The sequence below is a fragment of the Pleurodeles waltl genome, chromosome 3_1 (genome assembly GCF_031143425.1).
Source record: "Pleurodeles waltl isolate 20211129_DDA chromosome 3_1, aPleWal1.hap1.20221129, whole genome shotgun sequence".
NCBI classification, from domain to species: domain Eukaryota; kingdom Metazoa; phylum Chordata; class Amphibia; order Caudata; family Salamandridae; genus Pleurodeles; species Pleurodeles waltl.
Genome location: NC_090440.1, coordinates 409,525,980 through 409,550,556, shown reverse-complemented (window position 1 = coordinate 409,550,556; position 24,577 = coordinate 409,525,980). Strand labels below are relative to the sequence as shown.

The 24,577-nt window shown below is 43.2% G+C and overlaps 1 protein-coding gene across 2 annotated transcripts in view; it reads right to left on the bottom strand.

Moving 5' to 3' along the window:
* FES (FES proto-oncogene, tyrosine kinase) overlaps nucleotides 1-24,577 on the bottom strand; it is a 385,097-nt gene that overhangs the window by 154,725 nt on the left and 205,795 nt on the right. For both annotated transcript variants that reach the window (XM_069222643.1, XM_069222642.1), the window contains exon 9: nucleotides 1,594-1,716. In XM_069222643.1, the coding sequence (XP_069078744.1) occupies nucleotides 1,594-1,716 (123 nt within the window). The remainder of the gene's footprint in view (nucleotides 1-1,593; nucleotides 1,717-24,577) is intronic.

The following is a 24,577-nucleotide window of genomic DNA, read 5'->3' as shown; positions in this document are numbered from 1 at the left end:
AGAAAAACAAAAGAAAACTTAAGGACATCTTTATTGTTCACTCACCTTCTGAACTCCGGCATGATTATTTTGGGGGTGCTCAGCACCCCTACACCCAGCACTCCTACTCCCCGCACTTATGGTAATATGCAGGTGCAGTTTCACTGTACACTAAAACTAGATGTTTCCCTTCCTGATCTGTCTTACTTGCGTAAATTCCTCCAGTCAATACTTGGAAGGCTATGTCCAAGAAAAATGGAGTTAATGTGGTTTCTCCGGCTAGGAAGGTACTGTTTTCATTTAATACTCATCATATCTAACACTGGTCTCTTATCCAGACACAGTATCCACCTCATTGAAATTTCTGAAACCACATATCCCCTTATTTCAAGTCGCAGTGCATTTAAAACTAACCTCTCCCTGGAAGAGATATTATGGTGGTTCTTTGAGCTCAGACTACATCTCTTTTCCCCAAAATGTGAGGTATGGGTGCTCATGAACGAAGCAGCACTTGAAGAGCAACAGTCTACGGAAGCGTAATAGAGTTGGACTTCTTCTCACCCATTTGTTCAACAGCAGACAAAATACCCATTTTCAGCGAGTATTTCTTTCACACACATGTCCAGACACTTAAGAAACACAAATTGTATGCACAAGACGTTTTAGACATATTTAGGATAACAATGGTTGCCCAAGATTCTCATGTAACAATTCATCACATCAAACATTGCATCACCACACATCATTCATTCAGCAAGGCACTCACAATGTAGGATAAAAAAAAATCATCTTTTCTATTGAGTACTGAGTCTGTTTCACTCTCAAAAGTGCATTGTCTACATTGCATCGCACTCCATTGCATCACACTTACTTGATATTTAGACCAACAATGTCCTTCCTGAATTTAGAGTCAGTGAAAGTACAATTTGGAAGGTATACCCGCTAAGAAAAAGGATGGTGCAACTAAACTTGATCAAATGTACTCTAGGACATCACCAAACCATAAAACAATATTAACAGGTATATGAGTGTACTTTGGTGAGCATTTTGACGCACCCAGACCAGAGGCCATTTTGTTGGTTTTGATAACTTATTAATAATGTGGATCCTCAAAATAACAGAGGTTCTCTATTTGTCTTGGGAAAGAAAAATATGGAAATGAAATACCACCTCCTAGTATGACTTCTAGGTGTTTAGGTAGAACAGGCAGTCATGAATAGGCCTTTTGGCAGTCTTACATCCAGTGCTCAATTTGAGCTGGCGGTTGCTGGTGGGAGGGACACCAGCACTTATTTTTGAGGACAAGCACTTCTTTCTCTGCATCAGAGATATACAGAGTGCAAGAGCACCAATCAGAAAGACTGCAACAACATCGAAAAGGGAGAAAATATGAACCTGCAAGAGTGAGAAAAAGGGGCAGAGAGTGTCTGGTAGTGGATTAAAGACCACCAGCCTTGGTTTTCGGCGCTATGACGTTTAATTGCACCAGCCGCTAGCTTCTGAGCCAGACTTCAGGCACCAGGACTTTCTTTCACAAATTAAGCACTGCTTACATCTAACCCATAGCCTGTTGATAGCCAAGCACTCTGTCACATTGCACTTGTGTAATCTCACCGTTGTCCATGATCCAAAGTGCGTTCTTCTTTCAGAAGGTCACTCTGAAGCTGAGCGACCTTCTCCTGTCTTTCTCGTACCGTTTCTGAAACCGAGGCCAGCTCCTCTTCAACTGATGTGAGGCTATATAGAAACATAAACACGTTCTGTTGTGTTAAGAGTAAGAACCAGGACAGGTCAATGGGACAAATAGGTTTGGCATGCTGCTTTGAGAATTAATGATACCTCTTTATGAAACAAATAAATACATTATCTCAGTTGCAATTCCTGTGACGTTAGTATGTTCTAGATATGTCTGTAACACAAGAAACCGGAGCTGTGGCCACGGACACTGTCTGAAAGTCAACAGTGAGGTGTTCGAAAGAGGGACCCCAATATCTAAAGTGTTTTAACCTTTTATGGATTCCATTGTGACACATTTTCGTTAGGAGCTGAAGAGAAATGTTGCCTACTTGTTTTGGGCTATGTATTCATAAGTGTGATGTTTTTCTGAAACTTCGTAACCACTAGAGAAAACATATTATGACTAGTGAAGCAATATGTTGTCTGTGCTGCTAGTGACAAGATTAAGAAGCTCAGGAAAACACGTTTGTGTTTGGTGGAAACGCACACAAAGCCATGGAAAATGCGAGTTATAGATTTACTGGCACCAGTCATTGCACTAGGGGAGGAAAAGGGCAACGAATAAATTGTGACAAACTACCATTCGAAGTTGGGGAAGGTAAATGATGATAGAGCAGTGACAAAGGTGTGTAAGGGTAAAGGCCCGCCCACTGTCTTGGAACAGACAACAGGGTACAGAGTGTCTTAGAGGAGATGTGTGGTTTTGTTGAACCACGAGAAGTGTGAATTATACCGACTGCAAGTTAATGACTTGGTGGAGCGAGCAAATATGATAGTGATGTAGTGTATACTGTTGTCAATGGTAAGTAGATTAAATTGGAGTTGATTTTTACAGCAGCTGATGTTGCCATATCAAGCTACAAATTATAGTGTAACAGAGATGTCCCATGTATATCTTTGAAAGCAAGACAGTCTGGAACAACGCTAACGGAAGTCTGAACTGGAGACAGTGGAAATAGAAAGGGGATGCTGCAAATGGTGAAGGTGAGACATGAGAGGAGTAAGAAAAGCTCTGAAAAGGGAAAAGAGTATGTGTGTAAAAACACGATTGTTATAACAGAGTGGGTCATAAGTGTCTCCTGTGTAGGATGACAAAGGACTGAAATTGTGATTTCAGATGGTAATGTTATGGGTGGTAGTTAGAGAACAAGTGAAGCAAGCAAACTTGACAGCTGTACATCACCTGCCATAATTGACTATTATTTTCAAATACTTGTAAATTTACTGCTGAATGAGCTAGTCAGAAGTGGTTTATAAAATGCAAATCTTAATCCCAATGGATAGAATGGGATTTAGATTTTAGCAGATGGGATATCCGTCACTGCTGTGACACAGTAACCTGTCCACTGAGTTCTGAATCAGACCCTTAAACCTTAAATTCTCCACTTACTATTTCCAATCCTCCTGGTAGTGAGGTTGTTAAAAGTCTCACTGTGATCTGTATGTGGTTATCAACTAGTGTGTCCAGGGCATAGTCCATGCTCACCTTTCAAGCAACCCCAATATCATCAATAGCCGCCCCAGGATGTTATTGTGCACTATTGTGCCTGTTAATGGAAGAATTTATAGAGCAGTATAGCCACCTACACTTGAGCACATCTTGAACCCAGCGTGGAAAACTCGTATGAACCCATGTCGATCCACTTTTTACCAAGTAGATGTGTTTCTTGCTATCATAGTATAGCTGATGATTAAGTCTTTGTTTCCTCGGGATTGACCCTCTTTTAATTTCATTGTTGAGGCCATTCACATTCCTGGATAGCAGTTGATGTTGCACTGGCTTCCTCATTTGTATCAGGGTGGTTGTAGTGTACCCAGCATATGTTCACTATTTACTGTAATCAATTAGTAAACATTTTAACAGAACCAATTCTTACAGTCCAAATTACAGCTCCCCATGATTCCACCTCTGAATCATGTTACCCATATATATATAGTTAAGAAACATGATTCAATCAGATCTTCACTAAATGTGTCTCTGCATGTGTCAATCTTTGCCCTACATAGAATGTTTGCCTGCATCTTTCTGTTTACTTTTAATTGTGCGCTAAACTGGTGATCAATATCTTAGATTCGAGAAGGGGCATAACTCTACAGTGTTAATCAGTATTAGGATTTTTTCTCTCTATAAATATTTCATTCTGTAATTATCATTTCTTCTTATCATTAAATATTGTTTTAAGCTTGTTCGTTTTCTAAACATTAATTTTGTTACCACCGACTGAAGCCTCAATGTGCAAACTGTGGTGAGTAGTTCCATATAAATACTGGATGACAGTTGACACAGTACTCCATGTCTTTCTATGGACTTCTACTGATTTTAAAATGATTCTATGTAAGATACAGTGTTTAAACTATGGATACTATTGATATCCAGTCTATAAAATTATCAAAGTATTATCTTGTAATCTTATACAGGGTGGCGTAATCAGGGTCAATTTTTTACATGACGCTAATGTAGTGTAAGTCTATCAGAGCAACTATTTTATGTAATTGAATTCAAAGTCAAGTGAACAGAGTAAAGTGGTGTAATTGAATACAGTGTAAACAGAAGAAGCTTTTGTAATCGTAGTTATACTACCTAAATACAAAGTGGAGCAATTCTGGTATTTTAATTCTATAATCCCCAACAAGGTAAAATTAACACAATTCTCTGCATTCTCGTGTAGTGTAAAAAAGTAACCACTTTGTCTATGCTAGTGCACAGTAACATTTGCAGAAAAGTAAGAATATGTCTGCATGTCTAATGCAGAGGGGCATCACCACGGTGATCTCCAACGTGGGCAAGGTAAAGTATTCTCTGTGATATCCTTCTATAATCTATTACATGGTGTTGGAACACAAATGTCTGTGCATGGATTTGTGAATCTGTACTTTCTTACCTTGTATATTTTCAGGACAGCCTGCCCTTCTCCCTGTGGTCTTCGTACTTATGCAAGCCCACCACACGTGTTCTACGTGTTTTACCTTTTTGATTAGTATCAGAATTGGGCTCTGATGCTAAGGGCACACCCAACGTGTAATCCCTTTCTGAGTGACAGCTGCAGTTGGTCTCTGAGCTCAGTCTAAGAGGTCATAAACAATGGTGGCGGCATGATTCTGATTGAGAAAACGGCCTTTCGATCTGTACCCCTGTATAGAGACTGTCTGCCTGCTCTCCCTCTAAAAGGTCCTTTCAGCCCCATAACTGGGGTCTTTTGCACTCATCACACCTGCAATATAGATGAACGGTGCTAGACGTGTGATTGGGGCTGTGTGAACTGTTACTAGACTAATGGGTGCTGTGACCCATAAGTACGTGTTTTGGGCCGTCAATCCTAACCTGTACGCACACCCTGCCTGTTGCCGTCCCTAAAATCAGTCAACTTGGTGGGTGCAGGAGCTGTTCAGCCCATTCCCTTTGTTTTACAGTGGGTTTCCCTGCCTGAGTCAAATTGATATATATATTTCCCTGTTGCAGTCACCACTAGGTGGACCACGTTTTCACAGTAAAACATTTATTGGTTTGCTCCCAAATTTGGTGTTGTTGACGAATCTTCACAAAACATTCCCAAAAAAGTCTCATACACCTCACCTCAGCTACCTCCTGTAAACTTTTGGGGTGGTCCGTCAAGCGGGGGCCATGAAGAAGTGGGGGTCGCAAAACGTGTTTTCCCCATTCATTTTACAATAGGAAAATGAAACAGCCAAAATGTCTGAACGAAATTACACCAAATTTAGCAGAAAGTTACATCTTATTTTTGTGGTTTGCTGCAAATATGTTCAGTTGTTTTTGAGAAATTAAGTTTCAAAGTGTATAGATATTTTACACTCCAGAAGATCCACATGGTTGACAGATCTCTAGACAAGATCTGATTGGACGCCACCACATCAACAAAGATGTGGTGGCAGCCACTTTTGGACCCAGGGATACTCTGCTCCCCCTGGGCCTGGTGAGTGCGTCCTGGAGGGACTGCTGCTATCCACTGGCCAAATACTTCATTTTGTTTCTTCTGCGCCACATATACACAGCGCAGACAAACAAAAAATGGCCTCCAGTGTTTCTTTATCTAAGTAGCCCGGAGTGGGCCAGGACCAAGGGAGTAGTTTTTTATATAGTTGATTGGAGAGGGGGTAGTGCAGCCCTCTTCCTGTTGCCTCAATGAGGTACGCCATCACCTGAGGCCAAGCATATCATATAAGGGTTTTACGGCCACAAAGTGCATATAAAGATACCCATTCAGTACCAGGGTGTTACGTAAAAGTAGAATTTATGTACCACTTCATCAGCCTGCCATCAATCAAACATATTGTTTTAATTAAAGAGACCAGAGTCTCTAAATTCTACAGGGTCAATCAAAGGCATTCCTATTAGGATACAACTGGTGATGATGACTACAAATCTAGTGCCTAGCACTCCTAAGATCTGCCATACAAAAGGTGACGGAAGGAATGCATGCAAACAGTCGAAACCCCTGGCAGCGATTCTGTGCGGCATTTCAAGTCATCATTTTTTGTGTACTCTGCTGCTCTCGACAGAGGCCTGCTTCATGCAAATCAGTAATGGCCCTGCTCCAAATGGGAACAGTCCATCACGAACTGCCATGTGCGACCTCCTTTGTTTTGGCTCATTTGTCCTTGTCAGTACAGTATGGGTTTGATTCATTGGAACAGCAAGCAAGGTAGACACTTTGAGGATATCCTTGGCCTCTGAGGGAGTTACATCAAACAACCAAAACATGATGGGAGGAATGCTTCCACAATAGTCTAAACCACTGCCAATCGCTTACAGCAGTAGTCTAACCCAGCCTTTTTCACTCGCTGTAGACAAGGCTTGCCTTATGGGTATCAGTACTGACCCTGCACCTCATGGAAACATTCAATCATGAATTGCCAGGGAAGACACCCTCCAGTAGGAAGCATATGCAACCTTCGGCTTGTTTTGGCCTTGTTCAGCGTCGTCATTGAGGTATAGCTTCCTTCGTATGGCATAGTGAGCAAGTACTGTTGAGATGTTTTGGGGTGTAACTTTGTCCAGAAAGTGCTAAGACCTTCTTCTTACTTTTAAATGGCCTACTTATCTACCTATGAGTAAAACACCCTTTCTTTGTGTAAAATAAAGCACTGACTAGACACTGAGTTTGAATGTTCCCTAATTATGTCACACTGAATCCAAATCTCTAAGGCCATCCTGCTCACTGAGTAAACCATGACTGCTCTTCGCTTTTTCCCTGGGAGTTAAGTGACTAAAGGGAATACTTTGGAGATCCCATTTCTAGTGCACCAGTATTGTAACCCAGAGGCACAGTATAACAAAGTCAAAACAAGAAATTTTGTTAAAGCATGTTTTGTTTCCAGTAGAAATTAAACTCCAAATTGATTAAATTTCCCCATATGATGAAATTCTGAACTGAATATATGACAGGTAACATTCTTTGTTTTTATCTTATCTACATTTGCTTCTAGTGCCCCTTCATCTTTGCTTTACTCTGAAAAGTGCTGAATTGGCCTGTGGCATGTGTTGCTTAAATATTTAAATTAACCCGCTAAACGTTCACTCAGTCGTCCCACATCATATTACTTTTTCCATATTCTTTTGTTCATTTTCTAATTTGTATAATTGCGTCACGTTTTCTTTCTTATTTAAAAGCTTTCAAAATGGACTTTCCCCATACTAAAGCTTTACTGTGAGGGATAAAAGTCGAGCTGATCAAAGAGGATCAATATAACAAGGCAAATGAAACTATTTTAAATCAATAGGGAACTGTTGAAGAATGGAGAAATATCAGTCAATACTGGCCATGAGAGCAGGGCATTGTGAAGAGGAACTAACCGATGATAAATAATGCAATAAGAAGAAATTAAGCTGTTTAAACAACGAGGCTAAACAAATTCAAAATCACTGACCTATGATCAGATCTACAAGAATTGCATGGTTCCTTGGCTGCAAAAATTTCTGATAATTATGAATTTGCTGAACCTGCTACATACTCTACTTTTTGTTGCATACTTTGTTTATTTTACCAAGAATATTTACTAACACAAATAGACCAAATGTAATTGCAAATACTTTGCAGCGAGTAGAAGCCATTACGATGTTTTGCAAAAATTAATGGGGCATCATTCGTTCGTTAATTGACGTAGTCTGGCAAGACGAGCCGACACTTTCATCTAGATGGTATTAATATGGCACTAGATGGCCTGGGAAATGGTCTTATCTGACTGTTCCAATTACAGCAGTTTTTGTAAGAGGGCTCTCAGAATTTCAATGCATTTCAAGCATTTTATATCTCTAAGATATTAAGGTGGTCATTCTGACCCTGGCGGTCTTTGACCGCCAGGGCGGAGGACCGCGGGAGCACCGCCGACAGGCCGGCGGTGCTCCAATGGGGATTCCGACCGCGACGGTAAAGCCGCGGTCGGACCGGCACCACTGGCGGGGTCCCGCCAGTGTACCGCCGCCCCATTGAATCCTCCGCGGCGGCGCAGCTTGCTGCACCGCCGCGGGGATTCCGACCCCCCCTACCGCCATCCAGATCCCGGCGGTCGGACCGCCGGGATCCGGATGGCAGTAGGGGGGGTCGCGGGGCCCCTGGGGGCCCCTGCAGTGCCCATGCCACTGGCATGGGCATTGCAGGGGCCCCCGTAAGAGGGCCCCTACAAGTATTTCACTGTCTGCTGCGCAGACAGTGAAATACGCGACGGGTGCAACTGCACCCGTCGCACAGCTTCCACTCCGCCGGCTCGATTCCGAGCCGGCTTCATCGTGGAAGCCTCTTTCCCGCTGGGCTGGCGGGCGGTCTGAAGGCGACCGCCCGCCAGCCCAGCGGGAAAGTCAGAATTACCGCTGCGGTCTTTCGACCGCGGAACGGTAATCTGACGGCGGGACTTTGGCGGGCGGCCTCCGCCGCCCGCCAAGGTCAGAATGAGGGCCTAAGTCTTCAAATGAAAGTGCCTCCTACGTTGTCAATTACAATACTCCTAATACATGATTTACAATACAAAGGGCTCTTTTCTTTAGGTTCTGTGTTGTTAATACAGAATAAAACTGAAAATGAAGGTCAGATTTAAAATGTAGTTAGGGATATGCAGACCAATCATATCGATATGTTTTTTTTTTTACCAGGAATATATAAAATGAAGGTTTGCTTTTTTCCTACATCTACACAAACTATTTTACTCTGGCAGGTAGAATGGGCAGTGTTAAGAAAACTGAATTAATGTGCTTTCATGCAAACAAAATCATCAATTGATAATTAATAGTATATTTTATGGGATCTGGTGAATGTGTAATTTTCTTTCTTAGGATTTTTTGGCCTTTCTAAAACATTGGGATCCTTAAGTATGACTGAGCACTAAATCGTAAAAGTTGTTAGATAATACTGTCAACATAATTAGGTTTATTCCCATGTTATGCAGCATAGTTTACGTTTTCTGCAGCTCAATTTAGCTGTCCCCGCCACCTAATTTGGGCCTTGCAGGCACAATAATTACAGTGCCCTTTAATACAGTACAAATGAAATGGGAGCTGTATAAACTAATACATCACAATACAATAAAAACAAATTATAGATTTAAAAGTAACCATCGTTAGTTTATAGGGACGAAATAGAGATATGCCAGTTGGTTCGGGCCAATACATATAGTGCAAAAGGGCTACACCCAGCAAAGATGATGAGTACAGACGGTGCAAAGGAAGTTACAACATGCTATAATATTCTGTAAAATAACACTGCAGTAAGCAATAAGGACCAATGTAACAGTAAGGTGAATGTTAGGTCTCACCTATGCAAGAGCTATTGGCTTTTCCAATGTGTTTTAGCCATGTTGTACACCAGTGTAGCTGCTGTCCAGCATGGCTAAAGGTTAGAGGCATGGAGGAGAGTCGCATGGAGTGTCGTAAACTGCAAAGGTGAAGAGTGGAGTACAGTGTTGTGAGTGCAGTGGCAGAGAGTGTTGTGTACTGGAGTGGGATAGCGTGGAGTCGCGTAGAGTGGCATACACTGGAGTGGCATAGAGTTAAGTGGGCTGGTCTACAGTGCATTGGCATAGAGTGCTGCAGAGTATAGTGGCATAGAGGGCAGTGGCATTGAATGCAGTGGCGGGCATTGAATTCAGTGGCATACAATGCAGTGTTGTAGAATGCAGTGGTGTAGATTAGAGTGGTACATAGTATAGTGGAGTGGCTCAAAGTAAAGTGGCAGAGAGTGGGGTGCAGTGGCATAGAGTAGAGTGCATAGAGTGGTGCAGAGTGGGGTAGAGCTGTGTGATGCAGAGAGCAGTTGTGCAAAGTAGAGTCAAGTGTCAGAGTGCAGTGGCATAGAGTGGTGCAGAGTAGAGTATAGTGTTCTAGAGTGCAGTGGTGTATAGTGCAGTGGCGTAGCGTGGAGCAGTGCAAAGAAGAATGGTGCAGAGGTCAATGGCAGAGAGTGCAGTGTTGCAGAATAGAGTGTCAGAGTGCAGTGGCGTAGAGTGATGTAAAGAGCAGTGGTGTAGAGTACAGTGATGCAGAGTTGAGTGCATTGGCACAGAGTGCATTTGCGTAGAGTGCAGTGGTTAACAGTAATGTGATGTGGCACAGAGTGGAGTAAAGTGGCGTAGAGTGCAGTGGCATAGAGTAGACTGATTCAGACTAGAGTGAAGTGGCGTAGAGTGGAGTGGTGCAGGGTAGATTGCAGTTGCTTCAAGTGGCATAGAGTGTAATGGTATAGAGTAAAGTGGTATAGAGTGCAGGGGCATTAAGTGCATAGTAGATTATAGTGGTGTACAGTGGACTGGCATAGAGTGCAGGGGCATAAAGTACAGTGGCGAAGAGTGGATCTGTGCAGAGTAGATTGGTGTGGCCTAGACTGGAATGATGTAGAGTGCAGTGCCAAAGATTGCAGTGGTGTAGAATAGAGTGGCAAAGAGTGCATTGGCATAGAGTAGAGTGGTACAGGGTAGAGTAGACAGGTGGAGCATGAAGTGGCAATGTGCAGTGGTGCCGAGTGTAGTGGTGTAAAGTGGAGTGGTGCAAAGTAGAATGCAGTGGTGTGCAGTGGTGCTGAATAAAGTGGAGTGGCGTAGAGCTGCGTATGAATGGTATGGTAGCACACTGCCATTACAGACAACATACTTTCAATGGAGAGGACAGTTACATTTGCACAGATATACAGCTGTACTAATGAAATTATACAGTGCACAAATAAAAGTGTGTGGAAACTGCATCACCTAGTGTATTGATTTTGATGAAGCAGAAAATGAAGGTTTTACATTTATTAGCGCATAAACGTAGTGTGAAATAATCATGTGTGACTTTAACCGAACTAATAAAGATTGTACGGGGACAAAATGTGCCCTCAGAGTAGTTTGCCAACATTTATAAGCGTGCTTTATATAACGTGGTGTATTAGAATTGCACTAATCCGACATAATCGTAAACGTGTGCTATGATTTGCTTGTTTGAAATGTTTTAGCTTAGCATTACTTTAGTGCAGGCTTCGGCCTAGTTGCCTGATCTCACGGTTTAAATGCTCGTATTTTTCCAATGTGCTATTAAACGTGTATTTCTGCTTGAAGCTGTACTTTTCCACTGAGATCGTTCACATGCTTATCTTAAGGTTTCGTGCCAGCCTGGCATATTTTCTCTTTTACTCCATGGTCGATCTGCAGGTGCGGACAATGGAAGCTCTGAAAGTGAGTTAATTGGAATAAAATGTTGCAACTTGCGTACCCATCTCCAAGGATAATGTATGCTTAAGTAAAAGCTTGAGAACTGTCGTTTTTGATTGGATAATTTGAAGCTAACCTATGAACCCTCCAATGGAAGACCCTACTGGATTTGAACTGTTGTTTATAAAAACCAGGTGCACGAGAAGAAGGTAGCCATTGCGCTATCATCCGCCATTATTGGACATCCCGCCATTTTGTAGACTTTGCAGCTATTATGGCCCACTTTGCTGCGACGCCATTTTGAAAGAGACTTTGATGCTTTCTCTAATCGAGAGAAAGAGACCTTAATGATTCTTGCCCTAGAGACTTTAACTTTGATCCCTTGCATGAAGTAGTAGTTTACCTTGCCGCCGTGAGGCAATTGCCCCGTCCACCCCTGCCCTTTGCCCCGTCCCATGCTGATCGAAACGGTACCCATGCTGACCGAAGAACGGTACCTGTGAGACGAAGACTTCCTTGTATGCTGATCGTAATTGGTAAATATGAAAGGAAATTGTAAAATTGCATTGTGTTTCTTTTAGGTAACCAACTGCTGATTTCGATAAGAGCCCTAGTTAGGAGTTTTCTAAATTAATGTTGCTAAATTGTTTTTGCATGAAGTCCCACATGCCGATGCTAATTTGAGGTTAGACGAGGATTCCTTATGTCGCACGAATGCAATTTGAGATCTTGTTATGCTGACTAAATGTATGCAATTAGTTCGTTACAGATTATAGTTTTAGTGATTTGCATTGCTATTATCGAATGCCTTGTGATTCAAATGCTACATAGACTGCACTTGTTTCGCCGCTATGGACGGCTATTAATGTTCATTTACGTTTATCATTTGGTGTTGAGACACATCTATATTGTGCTAGCTTTGTTAATATAGGGAAATAAAATTCACTAACTTTGAATAAACTGGTGTGGTTATTCCTGACTGAAAGGTCAGGGTTCGCCGAAATGTATTCTGGATTAATTGTTAAGTGTTATGTCGATCAAGGTATTGCTTATGTTCGTTATTGATTACTGATTTGATTAAAATTAACCGATATAGAGTACGGAGAGTCCCACTTAGTCAAAAGATTCATCGGCCTAAAGAGCGTCCGAATACAGGTAAATTATTAGTACGGACCGCTCTATCAGTAGATGGTAGCAGAGGACGGTTTCGTCTTTTGGGACCCCGTACTCTTAAAGTACATGGTGTTGAATTGACGGTTACACCCTTTGAGATCCCACTCGAGAAGTTGAATTAGATTTTTCTTGGATAAAACTGATTGGGAAAATGATGATGGGCTAGGTCCACCGCGACTTTCCCGGGATCTCGGAGCTTGCGAATGGAGAGAATGGAGGTGTGGAATCGGCGTTGGCGGTACTAGTGATGGTATGAGTGAAGTTAGGGTTTTGCGCTTGCACAGCTTATTGCCGCAGATTGTGTGAGAAGGTTGCGAGGAAATTTTTTTCTTTTTAGAGGATAGCGGAGGTGCGACTCCGAGTGTAGAAGTAGGGAAGTCGTCGAACTTCATGGAAATAGCGGAGGTGCGACTCCGAGGGTGAGAGTAGGGAAGTCGTTGAACTTCATGTGCGTGTGGCGCTTCGTGCATAAAAAGGTCCACGTGGTTGTTGTTGTTGAGACGGGCCCTGCGAGGTCAAGAGACTCCGGAGTATGTTGTTTTATGTTGTGGTCTGGGCGGTTTAGTAGGTTGATCGGGCGTGGTCAACGAGTCGGTACGTGTGTTAAGGGAGTGAAAGAAACTTCGACTTCGGGCTTTGACAAAATTCTAAGTGCACTAGAATAGATCATTGACAAGTTGAGAGTAGGTCTGCGGGTCAGATTTGCTTGCGAACGTGGGGACCGAGAAAGATGGAATAACTGCCGAGGCTAGTGAAAAATCCCTAAGGTCCTGAAGCGATTGTGTTACCCTTCCTGTAGTAAACCGACAGATCTGTTTTTATTTTTGGTAGCTCGCTATACATGCCAGAAGTTGTTACGAGAGGAGCTGAGTGAAGGAGGACTAGCCGCGAGGCTTTGTCAGCTGCAGTGGGTGTGAGTGTGACGTCACTAGGAGCCGCGCTGGGATAGGTTGGTTGCAGAGAAGGGTCGCGCACGGATTGGACGCAGTCCGTGGGGCTCGATTGGAAGGGGAAAGGCAAGCGAAGAGTATTCCGGGAATTAAAGTCACCTATTGATTACAAATTCTGTGAAATAAAAGGACGAGAAAATGAAATTCTTTAAAGCATTTAGGAGTGCGATGAAGGGGGAGTCTTACATTAAAGCGAGCGTAGGAGAGGAAACGCCGCCCGAAGGCACACCAGCTTACATTGTAATGGAAGAGAAGGGGGTAGCTCCGTGTCTTTGGCTAAAGCAATGGCACAAACTGACAGAGAAACATGGGAGCGTAGCGTTCCCGATACATGGGACATTCAATATAAGGATCCTAGAAAATTTGAGATTCACGATGTACGACATGAAGGTGCCTCCAAGGCCAGCCCAGTTCGAGGCTCTAGCAATTTGGGAACTAATGGCTAGACAGCAGCAGCAAAAGAAGTTCGAGACTAGGATAAGGAAGGTAGAAAAGACACTAGCGGACGCTAGGTGGGATAATGCACAGAAGGTGTGGAGGTCAGATGTATTGCAGGGGCTAAAATTGTTTCCAGCAATTACTAAGGAAGAAGAGGGGACAGGTAAGAAAGCTGCCTGTAAGACAGACAGGAAGTGTTCCAAGGATAGAGAGGACGAGGAAAAGTTGAGAAGAGAAGAGGAGTTAGAGGATGAGGAGTTAATAATGCAATTGCTGAACGACCGTCCACCACCTTATGCGGAGAGTGGACAAGGTCCAAGTACCAGTTCTGCCCCTCCGGCACTGGTACAGAACAGTGAAACTCAGAGTTCAGGAGCAGCATCGGGATCTAAGGACCCGAGTTTACTGTTCACCCCGCAGATACCGCAGGTGAGGAGAATGTATCCAGATGTGCCCATGTTGAAACCAGCAGAAAATTATCAGCCGCAGATGCCAGGGTACTACAGCAGTGACAACAGTGCAGGAATGATTCTAGAACAAACCGTAAGGGGAGTACAGAATGGTCACAACCAGACACTGGCACAAGCTGAATCAACCCAGTTTTTGATGCCTCAAAAGCAGATGCAGGGGGGAACAGCACATGCTCAGATGGCGGGGAGTCAGACGGGCATGCCGGCAATGATGACCCATGGCGTGGGAATGAACATGCCTCAGAACATGGGAAATGGACAAAACCCAGATGCGATATCACTACCCATTACTGTAGGTCCACCAGTACCTTTGTATAGTCAGCCTAACTTAGGTATGAGCAGTCAAGGACCAATGCTGCAGAATGGGACAGAAAGAAGGTGCATAGAAAACACCCCAGGGATAACTCCGATAGCGGCTCAGCCAACTGGGTCTGGGTCCTTGATGGAGTTTAGTCCCATATGTGCTCAGTCAACGCTGGTGAGGTCGAGTCCCCCACTGATAATACCTCTAACATCGAACACTGAAAAGTTGCCGCAACCATCAATGGCAGTCGATGTAAATGCTACACTTATGGGGTTGAATGCGCAACAGCTGACACAGTGGTTCAACAGTCTGAATTCTACACAAAGCTCAGCCAGTGGGAAGGGAGAAGATTATATGAATAGGATGAGGTTGAACATGGAAGCACAAGAATTGGTGGAAGGGACTATGGGTGTGAATAGGTTAGAGTCTTACTCGGAAGAAGAGCTGAGGTATCTATGTCCCAGGATTACGAAGGAAGTGAACAAGGTACATAGAAGCTTGCAAGAAATAGCTGACAAAAATGGGGTTGACATAGACAAGACAAAACATTTGAGCAGGAGCTACAGGTTGGATTTTGGGGCCACAGATTTTGAACACATGAGGTCAGCAGGCATGAAGGCGCACCTTAGAGAATTGCTGCAGAGTGCACAAGTGTGGAGGTGCTTAGACAAGTGGGAAAGCAGGTGGGTAAAGAGAAAGGAAAAGAGGAGGGACAGTGCTACAGAGCATAATGAGAAAAGACCACAGAGCAGCGAGACAGTAACCATGTTACCAATGAGGGAGACAGCAGGGGGAAAATTAATACATGTACCATGGCACAGAAGCGATATTCAGTCTTTTACGGACGATTTTCCCAAACTGAGAGAGAAGCCGATCGAATGGTATCAACAGACTGATAGGTTTGTGAAGCTTGCAAAATGTCTCTGGGAAGACCTGAACACTCTATTTGAGATTGTGGTTCCAGCAGATTTGTGGGAGGATTGCAAGAGAGCTGTAGGTTGGCCGACAAGTGAACCAGAGAGAGACAGGGAGACGGGTGCACCATCACCTATGGTGATGAGCTTGTACTATAAGGTGATTGAGCATTTGAAGACGAAGGTACCCGCGAAAAATGTGGATTGGCAGAAGATAGATCGAACTGCCCAAGAAGCTAAAGAGTCGATTCATAGTTACTATGAGAGGTTGCTGAAGGCGTTCAAGAACTACAGCGGCACGGAAACAATAGAGGCGAAGGACATGCTTCATTTTGTGTTTAGATTTGTGGAAGGGTTGAGACCAGAAATAAGTCAGATGATAAAGTCGCATTTGATTTGCTGGCAGTCGAAACCGATTGACGAAGTGTTGAATTATGCGAAATACTGTAGCGACGAAATTGAGGTGAAACCGAAAAAGCTGAAGGAGAAGGTGATGATGATGCAGCTTAAGGCAGCTCAGACAGGTTTGCAAGGTCTGCAAGGGTTGCAAGGGTTCCAACAACAGGTACCGCAACCGCAGCCGCAGTTGCAGGGAAACATGGCGTTTCAGTCACAGCCTAGAGGCAGAGGCAGAGGAGGTTTTGTGAATAATGGTCCGGATTTGAACACTGTTGTGACTGGTGTGCAGGCAATGAAGAAGGTGATGCCGTGTCACGTGTGCGGAATTGTCGGTCATTGGAAACGCGAGTGCCCGATGGTGGTGCAGGAAGGTGCAGGTGCAGGTGTTGGTCAGCAAAACAATGATGTCAATGCATTTCAGACAATGAGGGGACCGAAAATGAGAGGTCCAAACCCAAATTTTCAGGCCGTAAATCAGTTGCAGGGATTACAACCTATGCAGCCGCAGCAGATGCAGATGCCTCGTATGCAGATGACGCAAATGCAGCCAATGCAACAGCAGATACCCATGGTACCTAATCAGCAAATGCAAATACCCTTGGCACCAATGAGTCAGCAGCAAGTGATGGTTCCTCCACAGGTCTCGGGTCAGGTAATGAGTACAAATGGCACCGTACAACAGTTCCCATTACACAGTGAGAGTGGAATAAACAATGTATGGGAGAGTGAAAGTTCAGGAGAAGAAGGAGATTGTGTGCTTGCGGCATCCTTGGAAATTGATCAAAAGGGCCCGTACGTGGAGGGAAGAGTAATGGGTCATCGTGTCTCATTCTTGGTTGACACGGGAGCCACACGTTCAACAGTTAAGAGCAGTGAAGTACCAAATTTGCCACTCTCAGGGAGTACAGTTCAAGTGGTGGGAGTAGCAAACAGGCACCTGACAAACCCGATTACAGATCCGGTACCAGTCAGCATTGGTAACTATCAAGGGTTACACAAATTTGTGGTATGTGACTCAAGCCCGATAGCATTATTAGGGAGAGACCTATTGTGCAAGTTGGGATGTTCGATTATGTGTTCGAACGAGGGAATTAAAATTCAGACGAGCAGTGATGGGGAAGAAGAAGACAGTGTAGAGGGGGATGAGATGGAAACTGTTGATGAAGATTACCCTCTGATTTGTCTGTTCCCAATGATGACTGAAGAAGATATCCCAGCTGAATTACGGGAATCAGTCGGAAGGGAAGTGTGGGATATGACAGGGAAAGAGGTGGGATTGATGAAAGGAGTGGAACCAGTGAAAGTGACTGTAAAGCCCAATGCAATCTTTCCCCAGACCCCACAATACCACATGGCACAAGACACCCTCATGAAAGTTGCCCAACTAATTGACGAATTTGTAAAACAGGGAGTACTGAAAGAAGTGTTAAGCAGTCCATGTAATTCACCAATCATGGGACTAATAAAGCCGAGTGGAAAGGTCCGACTCGTGCAGGACTTGAGGAAAATAAATGACATCATAGTCAAATGCTGCCCAGTAGTACCGAATCCAGCTGTAATAATGTTCCAGGTTCCTTGCGATGCCGAATGGTTCTCAGTCATCGATTTGTCACAAGCGTTCTTCTCGGTGCCTCTTCATGAGGACAGCCAATTTCTCTTTTGTTTCAAATTCTTAGACAGAGTGTACAGTTGGTGTCGAATTCCTCAAGGGTTTTCCGAGTCACCGTCAATATTCAATCAGATTCTAAAGAAAGACTTGGAAGCATTAAAATTGCCATTCGAGTCAACTCTAGTACAGTACATTGATGACTTATTGATTGCATCAAAGACAGAAAGTGGCTGCACAGCCGATACCATTGCTCTGTTGAACCATTTGGGAAGGAATGGACATAAGGTGTCTCCTTCCAAATTGCAGTTCTGTCAGAAGAAAGTGAAATACTTGGGTCACCAGATAGAGAAAGGGTCACGGAGAATAATGAAGGAAAGAATAACAAGTGTACTTCAAATGAGTCCACCAAAGACAAGGAGGGAGGTGAGGAAGTTTTTGGGAATGGTGGGCTACTGTCGCCAGTGGATTCCCAACTTCTCAACTCTAGCGAAGCCTCTACTGAAACTGACCCAGAAGGATGCCTTAGATCAAATTGAACTGAAAGGAGACGAGATGGATGCTTTTGTTGAATTGAAGGAATGCATGTGCAGGGCTCCAGCTTTAGGTATGCCTGACTACACAAAGCCTTTCACATTGTTTTGTCATGAACGTGATGCATGTTCTTTGTCTGTCTTGACTCAAGCCCATGGTGGCATAAACAGACCAGTAGCGTATTTTTCAGCTACTTTGGATCCGGTTGCAGCAGCACTTCCAGGGTGTTTGCGCGCCGTAGCAGCAGTTGGTATCAGCCTCACTCAGAGTGAAGGAATAGTGATGGGACACCCAGTAACAGTCATGGTCCCTCACTCAGTTGAGATACTTTTGACCCGCTCCCGAACGCAGCACATGACTGGAGCAAGACTCACAAGGTATGAAACGATAATTCTGGGCTCACCGAATGTGCAGCTGAAAAGGTGCACTACGTTGAATCCAGCAACCTTGCTCCCTGGAGAAAATGCTGAAATTGAGAACGCTGAAGACGTCGAGCATGACTGCCTTCAGGTGACTGAATTTTGCACAAAACCTCGACCTGACATTAAGGATACTAAGCTTGATGAAAACGACCAAATTGTTTCCGTTGATGGTTCATGTCTAAGAGATGGGATGGGAATTTTGAAAGCAGGATATGCTGTATGCACTGTAACAGGTGTCCTGGAAGCGGGATGGCTTCAAGGAGTCTATTCTGCTCAAGTGGCAGAACTTGTAGCCCTCACAAGAGCATGTCAACTGTCTGCATTGATGAAAGTTACCATTTACACTGATAGTCAGTACGGGTTTGGGATTGTGCATGACTTTGGACAACTATGGTCACAGAGAGGGTTCCTGACTTCTTCAGGATCCCCAGTGAAAAACGGGGAGAGAATAAGGGAATTGTTACATGCCATTCAAATGCCAGCCGAAGTTGCAGTGGTAAAGTGTAGTGCTCATACGAAAGGACAAGACTATGTTTCTCTGGGAAATGCATATGCGGATCAAGTCGCAAGATTTTGTGCCTTGAATTGTATATTACTTAGGGATGAATGGAATTCGATAAGTGAGCCAGAACTCGAACCAGCTGAAGCATTCCCCTTAAAGGTCCTAGATACAATAGATGAACTAAAAGCATTACAGAATAATGTCAGGGAGGATGAAAGAGATTCCTGGATTAAATCACAATGTATAAAAAGACCAGATGAGTTATGGGTTTCAAATGAGGGAAAATTTGTTTTGCCAAATGGTCTCTTATCACAGCTTGCGCGGTTCTATCATGGGCAAGCTCACCTAGGGAGAGATGCCATGATAAGATTGTTCAAAACTGATTGGTTTAACCCCAGATTTCGTCAAGCTGCAGAAGCAGTTTGCCATCGATGTGTCACTTGCCAGCAGATGAACCCAGGAAAGGGAACAGTTGTGAACGCGAGCCACATTGGCAGAGCCAGTGGACCGTTTAGTCGAATGCAGATAGATTTCATTGAGATGCCCGTGCATGGAGGTCTGAAGTATGTGTTGGTGATCGTGTGCATTTTTAGTCACTGGATTGAGGCATACCCCACACGTAGAAATGACAGCCTTACAGTTGCAAAGCTATTGTTGAGGGAGTTAATACCACGCTTCGGATTCCCGATCTCTTTAGAATCAGATAGGGGAAGTCACTTCAATAACGAGGTGATAAAGTTACTTTGCGAAGCGCTGAACATTGAGCAAAAACTGCATTGTAGCTATCGCCCTGAGGCATCAGGACTGGTGGAGCAAATGAATGGTACATTGAAATCAAGAATGGCGAAAATATGTGCATCGACAAATCTGAAATGGCCTGACGCATTGCCCTTGGTGCTAATGTCAATGAGAAACACCCCTGATAGAAAGACTGGATTGTCTCCGCACGAAATTCTCATGGGCAGGGCTATGAGACTTCCTGCAGTTCCCGCAAATGCGCTTTTGAATATTACAGATGATATGGTGTTAGACTACTGCAAGGGTCTGGCTGACGTGGTTCGCTCTTTCTCTCACCAGGTGGAAGCGACCACCTTGCCACCGATCCAAGGTCCAGGACACGCACTGAAAGCAGGTGACTGGGTCGTGGTAAAGAAGCACGTAAGAAAGTCGTGTCTGGAACCCCGTTGGAAAGGCCCTTTCCAAGTGATCCTGACGACAACTACCGCTGTGAAGTGTGCGGGGGTTCCCAACTGGATTCACGCCAGTCACACAAAGAAGGTGTTGTGTCCCACAGATGAGGAAGTTGAAGCGCTGAAACTGCCAGTGCCTGACAAAACAGTGCTGAGACAGAGCAAAACCGAACTGAAAGCGAACAGGCAGAAACGGGAGAGAGAGAGATATTCTCTGAGGACGAAGAGACCAACTCGCTTGGGGGAGACCAAGGAGAAAGTTCAGACAACGACGAAGCAGCTGAAGGTGACAAAGAACCTGAAGCAGCTGAGGGTAGCAAAGAGCCTGAAGCAGCTGAAGGTGACAAAGAACCTGAAGCAGCTGAAAGTGATAAAGAGCCTGACGAAAGTAACGGTGACGAAGGGCTCGAAAAGGGTGGAAAAGCAGGAGAGCCTGATCAGAGGAGGGCTTTCCCAGAAGCAGACGATAGAGAAAAAGAAAAGGAGAACGTGATTGATTCCCCAGAAGGAGGGGACAAGGCAGAACAGAACGAAAAAGTTCAAGCTTCCACAGAAAAGATCGCAGGTCCATCAAATGGACATGGTGCAAAGAGGAGACTAAGTATATCACCAATAAAAGAAAGGGCTAAAGAAAGTTTGAACGACGGAGAAAGGCCAAAAGTGAAAGAGAAAAGAAAAGAAGTAACTGTCGTGGTACCATCCCCGAGTGAAGAAAAAGACTTGACAAAAGTGGAAAGTACCAACGAAGCAGAATCGAAAAGAGAAGCAAAATTGAAAAGGAAAAGGATACCGAACAGAAGGTATTCCGGTCCAGAATGGGCATATGTAGCCAATGACGATTGGACTGACGAATTTGTATCTCTAAGCCTCGAGAACGAAGAAGAAGAGATACCAATAGAAAAGAAAAGTTTTATGGACTCTGTCGATTGAAAGGGTGATAAATGACATTGCTTGTTACAATCTAACGTGATACAACCAGCTGAGACATTGCTAAACCGGATGAGACACTTGCTGAACTGATAAAAGACTGAGTTATTGCCGAATTGAGACAAATGCTGCTAACCGATAAGTGACTGGCCTCTTGAAGAAGACGGTGTGAACATTGCGCTCGCTCAGCTTTGTAACTGAATTGCTAAATAGTTTTTTTTTACAGGTGCTTCCAGCTCTCTGATTCTATACAGATCATGACTGGGTACGCTACACAAAACAGTAGAAAGAAATATTGTAAATATGTGTGTATAGGCTTGGTAATTGCATGTGTACTAATAATAATGGCAATTGTGTTTGGAATGCATGGAAAGGGTGAGAATGAGAAAATTGATGCTTCTACTTTTGCTCCTGTTACTGTCACTGAACTAACCGCATTAAAAAGATTAGAATTAGATGAGAGGCTCTTGCATGATAAGAAAGAGCTTTCGTATAATGTTTTCTATCGCTTGCTAACTGAATATGTTGAGACTATGGATGCGAAGGATTGTTATGTGTGTACACAGATACCGACATCAGTAAAGGAAGGGGTGACTTATCACCACATGCCTCTTACATACGGGATTACATGTAGTATAGTAATGTCTAGGTTTTATGGTCAGACTAACATACAGTATTTTTACTCAAATTATGATGTTACTTTTGCATATGTTCCTATAATAGCGCAGCTAAGCCAGATTGCTTAAGATTGGGATGCTAAAATAATGAGGGAATTTTTCGAGCCAATGCAACCTTTTGAAACGGCTCACGCTCATAGGGAAAACCTTACCTGCTCGCTCTCTGCAATAGAAATAAGCTTTTTAGATCGCACAGATGATAGAAGAGCACAAATGAATGCGAAATTAGAAAAGGAGCTACATAAGAGGACTTCAGTAGATAATTATGATTTTGCCGCAATAAAGACACAAGGGAAAATAGCTTTAGATGCTTGGCATGTAGGGAAATTTTGTATATATCGAGGTGAATCCTATTATGACAATATTTTTGTAGGAGCGAGTGAGTGTAAACATACGTTTATTTTTAAGGCCAAATGGACATTCATGATGAACGGACTTGACCCTGTCATTCCAGGTGTATATTACATTTGTGGGTATAATGCCTATTATCGTCTTCCAAAGGGATGGTGGGGGAGATGTTATTTGGGTATAGTGTTCCCAAAGGTTTATCAGCTGGATGACCTATCGATGATTCAAAAGACATCTGGATCCCATCGTATCCAGAAAAGAGAGACCGCAGCTGCTGTGGTAGGAGATATATTTGGAGCCATTATTCCTTCGTTGGGAGTTGTGCTGAATTCCATCAAAATAAGAAAGTTGTCTACTATAGTGGATAACATGTTGACAAAGTTTTCAGGTGCTATAATCCTGATAGATGCTGAACTTGCAGCGGAAAGAGCTATGACTCTTCAAAATAGGCTTGCTTTAGACATTCTTTTAGCAAAGGATGGCGGCGTTTGCAAAATGCTTGGTGCACGACACTGTTGTACATACATTCCTGACAATAGTGTGAAAATTAAAACTATGCTTGCTAATCTAACAAAAGAGAGTGCAGATTTGAAGGAACTGAAAGAACCAGGAGTGTGGGAGAAGGTTGGAAAAGGACTTGCTTCAGTGGGACATTGGATTGGGGGAATTTGGAATGGAATATTGCTAAAAATAATAGAGGGAATTTTAATAGTTATAATTTGTATATTTGGAATTTGGGGAATAAAAAGGGGAATAATAATGATTATGGAAAGAATTAAAAGAAGGAAGGAAGAGAAAATAATGAAAAAGATGGCAGAAGAATACAAAGCGAAAACTAGGGGAACTAAAAGGAAAAGAGAACTGACAGAATTTTAATGGAATAAAATTTGTGGGCATGATTTGGTGTGATGACAAGTAGTCATCAGAGGAGGGATTGATGAAACAGAAAATGAAGGTTTTACATTTATTAGCGCATAAACGTAGTGTGAAATAATCATGTGTGACTTTAACCGAACTAATAAAGATTGTACAGGGACAAAATGTGCCCTCAGAGTAGTTTGCCAACATTTATAAGCGTGCTTTATATAACGTGGTGTATTAGAATTGCACTAATCCGACATAATCGTAAACGTGTGCTATGATTTGCTTGTTTGAAATGTTTTAGCTTAGCATTACTTTAGTGCAGGCTTCGGCCTAGTTGCCTAGTTGCCTGGTCTCACGGTTTAAATGCTCGTATTTTTCCAATGTGCTATTAAACGTGTATTTCTGCTTGAAGCTGTACTTTTCCACTGAGATCGTTCACATGCTTATCTTAAGATTTCGTGCCAGCCTGGCATATTTTCTCTTTACTCCAAGGTCGATCTGCAGGTGCGGACAATGGAAGCTCTGAAAGTGAGTTAATTGGTATAAAATGTTGCAACTTGCGTACCCATCTCCAAGGATAATGTATGCTTAAGTAAAAGCTTGAGAACTGTCGTTTTTGATTGGATAATTTGAAGCTAACCTATGAACCCTCCAATGGAAGACCCTGAACTGTTGTCTATAAAAACCAGGTGCACGAGAAGAAGGTAGCCATTGCGCTATCATCCGCCATTATTGGACATCCCGCCATTTTGTAGACTTTGCAGCTATTATGGCCCACTTTGCTGCGACGCCATTTTGAAAGAGACTTTGATGCTTTCTCTAATCGAGAGAAAGAGAACTTAATGATTCTTGCCCTAGAGACTTTAACTTTGATCCCTTGCATGAAGTAGTAGTTTACCTTGCCGCCGTGAGGCAATTGCCCCGTCCACCCCTGCCCTTTGCCCCGTCCCATGCTGATCGAAACGGTACCCATGCTGACCGAAGAACGGTACCTGTGAGACGAAGACTTCCTTGTATGCTGATCGTAATTGGTAAATATGAAAGGAAATTGTAAAATTGCATTGTGTTTCTTTTAGGTAACCAACTGCTGATTTTGATAAGAGCCCTAGTTAGGAGTTTTCTAAATTAATGTTGCTAAATTGTTTTTGCATGAAGTCCCACATGCCGATGCTAATTTGAGGTTAGACGAGGATTCCTTATGTCGCACGAATGCAATTTGAGATCTTGTTATGCTGACTAAATGTATGCAATTAGTTCGTTACAGATTATAGTTTTAGTGATTTGCATTGCTATTATCGAATGCCCTGTGATTCAAATGCTACATAGACTGCACTTGTTTCACCGCTATGGACAGCTATTAATGTTCATTTACGTTTATCATTTGGTGTTGAGACACATCTATATTGTGCTAGCTTTGTTAATATAGGGAAATAAAATTCACTAACTTTGAATAAACTGGTGTGGTTATTCCTGACTGAAAGGTCAGGGTTCGCCGAAATGTATTCTGGATTAA